Source organism: Fukomys damarensis, unplaced genomic scaffold (assembly GCF_012274545.1).
Source record: "Fukomys damarensis isolate Sample0158 unplaced genomic scaffold, DMR_v1.0_HiC HiC_scaffold_11, whole genome shotgun sequence".
Classification (NCBI taxonomy): domain Eukaryota; kingdom Metazoa; phylum Chordata; class Mammalia; order Rodentia; family Bathyergidae; genus Fukomys; species Fukomys damarensis.
Window position 1 is genome coordinate 25302695 of NW_022900923.1, and position 6000 is coordinate 25308694.

The following is a 6000-nucleotide window of genomic DNA, read 5'->3' on the forward strand; positions in this document are numbered from 1 at the left end:
TTTGGGGGGACATCCAAACACAAGCCATGACACAGCCTGACCCCCTATAGCTAGGACCTGATAATAGAAATATGGAATACCTGGCTATTTTTTTTTCCTTTTTAAACAATACAAATGTAAAGTTCTTGACCTTTCTCATTGAGTTATTGAACTTGTAATATTTGCTCTTGTCTTGCCAGTACTTACAACTACCTGGGAAAAAATACAAACCAGATGTTGGAAGCCTTTGAACAGAAGGACTTCTCTTCAGCCCTGAACTATCAGGTAAACTTTTTCTTCCCTTCACAGCCTTTTCTCTCCCATACTTCAAGATCCTTTGTCATCTCTAATCTTCATTCCTGCCACATCTGCCCTCATTAAAATGGTTTCACTGTCCCTTTGCTTTACTCTTTTTTCCTGTTTCTTGCTTTTTCTGGTCTAAAACTGAATTTACCCCATTGTCTCTGTCCCCTACATGTCTGATCAAGACAGGCCTCACATAGGAATGACTCCCCTGTTCTTCCTGGAAAAGATCTTACTTTTATTCTATCCTCACAATATTTCCATGACTATGAAATAGCAGTCATAAGTTTCTGGAAAAATGACCATGTATGGCCATCCTTTGAGGATGTCACACTGGAGTCATCTGAGAATATGAGGAAGCTTTGAAGATGAGAACCTAAAACAAGTAAGGCTTAACCCAAAGTCAGGGCAGAACAGCCCTGTCCACTCTGGAAATGTGCTGAGAATGGCAAGCATTAGCAGGCAGGAAACGAGAGACTCATGGGAGAGCCAAAGGGAGACCCAGCTTTGAAACAGAAAGAGAAAAGGCAGTTGGCCTGATGTGTTACAGAGAAGACCCAGAGGCAGTCATGGCTGCGCTGCTGGGAATGCTACACAGAAAACCGCCTGGCTGTTCAGGGAAAGAAGAGCAACACTGAAGGGTAGAGCCAGTCTCACTATAGTAGCTGGATCCAAGCTGGGTGTGGTGCACACACCTATAATCCCGGCACTTGGGAGGCCAGGGCAGGATTGTGACAAATTCAAAGCAAGCCTGAACTACATAGTGAGACCTTGTCTCAAAGAAAACCAAAAAATATCTGGTGAGTGTGTGCACTTCAGAGAAAAGGAGTAAAGAGAAAGGAGGGCCGGGATGGGGATTTAGCTCAGTGGTTCCGTGGCCTGTCTCACAAGCACAAGGTCTTGAGTTCAATCACCAGTATCAGAGAGAGAGAGAGAGAGAGAAAGGAAATAGGGTAGGCAGTAGAAGACCACCTTTGGGATCCCAGAGGCATGAGGATTTTCAGGAGAGTGTAAGTGCTGGAAAATAAGTGGGAATGGAAGGGCATAAACAAAATCTGAGGAAGTGGTTGGTCCTAAGAAAACTCAGATGAGTCTATTAAATGGGACAGGCCATGAGCAAGGTAACCAGAGATGACAGAGTACAAGTACAAAGGCTCCTGGTAGCTGGAGTGAGTAACCTGTTGCTCTAACTTCCAGACAGCCTGAGGAAGCAGGGCCCAGAAAGGGGGTGGTTTTCCCACCCTTAGGCCTCAGAGTTGAGCCAGCAAAAATCTACATCTTCCTTATGTTTAAATATTTACTCTTGTCCATCCCCAGACCAAGTGAAGCTCAGAGCAGGAACAAGATAGGAGGCTATACCACCTAAACTAAATATTAACAAAGCTGTTTTCTTTTTTCCATGTCTCAAAATTTTAAAAACATAGGGCCAGGGATTTAGCTTTGCAATGCCACCACCCGCCTTGCAAGCATAAGGACCCAAGTTCAATCCCAAGTACCAAAAAAAAGAAAAGAAATTAAAAATATTTTAAAAGAGGGCAGAGAATGGGGATGTAGTTCAATGAGAATGCCCTGAGTTCAGTCACCAGTACCACAAAAAAACAAAAGCAAGAGCCGGGCATGGTGGCCCATGCCTGTAATCCCAGCACTTGGGAGGCTAAGGCAGGAGGATCGCTGTAAGTTCGAGACCAGCCTGGGCTACATAGTGAGTTCCAGGTCAGTCTCAACTACACAGTGAGACCCTGTCTCAAAAAACAAAACAAAACAAAAAAACCCAAGGGACAAGGGGATTTAGCTCAGTGGTTCTGCCGCCTGCCTAGCAAGCACAAAGACCCAGGTTCAATCCCCGGTACCAAAAAACAAACAAACAAACAAAAAAACAGCAAAAAAAAATTAGGGTAACAAGTCTGGGTTATGTAAATACTACCTTCTCTTTGCAGGCATTATTTTTGTTATTGTTGTTGTTGGTTTGTTTTCTCCTAAAAGTTGTTTCTGGAAAGTCAAACTTGTTCAGAGGTGAAGGACAGGGCAATCACGGATGAGTAGACTAAAGGAGCTGTGATGTTAACCTTCCCCTCAGGTTTATTTTACAGGTTTCCATCTTTTTTTCCCTTTTGTCTCTATACAAATCATTTCATTCAAAATAGTGTTGGTAAGGTATTCAGTTGACCACATTTTCTGTCTTCTTACAGAAGGCAAGTGTGGCAGAGACTCATTTGCATACAGATAATTTATGCCAGAGGCCTGATTTCAGTAAAGCCTGTTATTACCCTCCACGGCGTTCAGTTGAGTACAGGCAGACAGGAGAAAAGTTAGGGCTCTGCTTAATCTCATTGACTCTCATGTTCTTAAATGCCATCTATTGCTTTTATATGACTGAAATGATATGTGTACAAACTTATTCCCTGCAGTTGTATTTATAACAGCAAAACACAGAGACAGCCCAAATATCTATCCATAAGTCAGTGGTTAAATACATTATGCCCAAGTTATGCCATGGAGTTGTATGCATCCCTTAAAAAGAATGGCATACAGGGCCAGGGATTTGGCTCAGTGGTTCCGCCACCTGCTCACAAGCGCAAGGGCCCAAGATCAATCCCTGGCACCAAAAAAAAAGAATGACATACATATTCTGCTCTGGAAAGACCTATGTGTTCAACAGAAAAAAGCAGCAAAGTACAGCGTAGTAAATGTAATATGCTGTTGATTGTGGGGGGACAGCATGTATTTATGTTTATAAGGTTTTGAATATCAAGTTTTTTTGTTTTTTGTATTTGTTTTTGTATTTGTTTTTTGTGGTACAAGGGATCAAACTCAGGACCTTGCTCTTGCCAAGCAGGTGCAGTGCCACTGAACTAAATTCCCGGCCAAGATTATATTCTTAGTTGTATTTTATTTCAAGTAGACAGCTGATTAAAACAGCATAAATATATTACACATTTTGAAAAATACTTTTCAACATAAAAGTAAAATGTTATTGAAAATGTGAAAATATATCTCTCTCTCTCTTTTTTTTTTTTTTGTTACCTGGGATTGAACTCAGGACCTTGTGCTTTCGAGGCAGGCAGTGGAACCACTGAGCTAAATCCCTGGCACTGAAAATGTATCTCTTAAAGAGATAGTTGGGAGTTCTTTTTACCGATTTATTCATGAATGTATGGATGACTGTTCACATCAGTATTAAAGTGCAGCTGTGTTTTTAAAGAAACAAGTGCTGCAAACCCTGTTCATAATAATATAGTACATATGAATGGAAGAACTTTTGTTACAGCGATGTCATCATTCTTTGAACAATTTTGAGTCATAAGCCAAAATCAAAATGTTCAGTTGTTAATGATTTTCCCCTAACAACTTGGGGCACAATGTTGAAAGCAAGGAAGTGAAAACTCTTGGACTTTTAGGAACACTTGTTACCCATTAGTTAGAGGAAGCGCTCTATACTGTTTTTCACTGTCAATGCTGTGTCCTGGTGTGTGTGGTTCCTCCCACCCCACCCCACCTATGCTGGAATGGAGCCCAGAGCCTCACAAATGCTAGGCAAGCAATCTACCACTGAGCTACACCCCACTTCTCAGCACCTATGTGGTGCCCTAGGGGTATCTAAGGCAGGGATAATAGAGGTCTGTCTTTTTTTTTTAAATCAGGACAGGACTTTGAAAGGAAAAATAGAAAAGGACAACCTGCATCTCTATTATGTCAATCAGTTTTAGAAAATAGCACTTCTGGAGCTTGATCTAGAAGGTAATTATCATAAACCTTAGCCTTGGCCAAGTGCCCCTTGGGTATCTTGGAAGGTACCCCAGAAGTATGAGCAGTCCAGTTTGAAAACCACTGCACAAGAAGCTCAGTTTCCCTCTGTGAGCTGGATGGATAAGGGGTGCACTCCCACTTTCCTCACCAGGGTGTCTTCCATTGGAGCTTCTTTTTCTGCATGGGCCAGATCTGTAAAGTCTGTGTGCATGGCAAGAGCCTACCTCATACCTCATCCTGAGTGGATCTTAACCATCCTCACTTGGTGGACACACTGCACACACACACACACACACACACACACACACACACACACTCTCTCTCTCTCTCTCTCTCTCTCTCTGTCTCAGAAAATGTACACGTGTAGACTTTAGACTTTCTGTAATTTGACTTCTAAATTCCTTAAATTATTTTCACAGTTCCACAATATTAACTATAGATTTGTTTGTTCCTTTGTAGTTTTGTATCCAGCAATTTATCAACTTTGTGGTCAAGCTAGGTAAGTGTCACATCTCTTCCAGCTCTGTCTGCTGCTGCCAAGTGTAAAGGAAATGGAATTTCATCACTTTCTCCAAGAGTTTAACAAGAACACTTTCTACTCCTCTGTTGCCAGCAGTTTTGTTTCCAATACTAACCTGCAGGCCCAACCATATAAAGCGAAGCAAACTTGCTTGGCAGTCTTTTGTCAGTCTTGAACCAAATTCTTTTCCATTTTAGCATGTTCTTCTCCACCATAAATACATTCCGTTTTCTATTCTCTCTTCTTTCCTTCATATGCCTGTGCTCATTAAAATTCTGCTACTGAACTTGGAAGATGGCAATCTGAATACAGATCTTACTCAACCAAATGATTGACAGCTCTTGCAAGAGTATCTGAAATTGAAAAAGACATCATTAGCACAAGTAAGCTTAAGTGGAGGGACACTTCGATGATATACCAAAGTAAAATTGGGGAAATACAGTACATATGAGTGGGGAAACTGCTCCAGAATGTTACTCTAGAACAAATGACAGTATTCACTCCGCTTCTGCAACAGATTGGCCCTTGGGCCAGCTGGACCCAGGTCAAGTCCAGCTGACATTCAAGTGTACTCTTGGTAGATGTCTCTACTCCCACCCAGAGCCTTTCTGCTTTGTCCTAGCAATGTCTCCCTCTCCAGGAGAAAGGAAGGAAGGAAGAGAAAGAAAGAAGAAAGAGAGAGAGAGAGAGAAAGGAAAAGAAAACTGACTAGCTAGGCTGAGGATTTAGCTCAGTGGTGCTACACCTGCCTTGAAAGTGCAAAGTCCTGAGTTTGATCCCTGGTACCAGAAAAAAACAACAAAAAATATATAGAATCACTAGTTCTTTTTTCTGGTAAAATATTATAGATTTATTTAAAACTTATTTTTCTCTCAGGTGTGAATAATCTGCAATAATACATAAGATCCTAATAAGATTACTGACATTTAGAAATGGGAAGAAAGGAGCTAAAGGTGTAGGGAAGGTGGGATGGGTAGGGGAAGGGTAATAAGGGAAAAGAAAAAAATGTGAGATAATGAAAAGATGGAAATAAAGTATTTGTAGATGGGGAGGGGAGGAGGGGGTGAAGGGAGGGCAGGGGTAAGGGGAAAAAATGAGAATCAAGACTTGTCATGTAGAGGTACAAGATCCCAACAATGAATGTAACTGTACTGTATCCCTAAAGTGTACCAATAAACTCAATTAAAGCTGAAAAAAAAACTTATTTTTCACCTTGAATATGCAAAATATAAACCCCACAAATGTTCATTTGTTTCGTAGTTTACAAATATACAAAATAGAAGTTTGTTAGCCAGGCGTGGTGGCACAAGCCTGTAATCTCAGCACTTGGGAGGCAGAGGCAGGAGGATCGCTATGAGTTCGAGACCAGCTTGGCCTACATAGTGAGTTCCAGGTCAGTCTCAACTACATAGTGAGACCCTGTCTCAAAAAACCAAAAAAAAAAAAAAAAA

The 6000-nt window shown here is 41.3% G+C and overlaps 1 protein-coding gene across 1 annotated transcript in view; it reads left to right on the top strand.

Moving 5' to 3' along the window:
- Npl (N-acetylneuraminate pyruvate lyase) overlaps nt 1–6000 on the top strand; it is a 39588-nt gene that overhangs the window by 30704 nt on the left and 2884 nt on the right. The window contains 2 exon segments of the mRNA XM_010640537.2: nt 180–264; nt 4489–4528. Coding sequence (XP_010638839.2) covers nt 180–264; nt 4489–4528 — 125 coding nt within the window.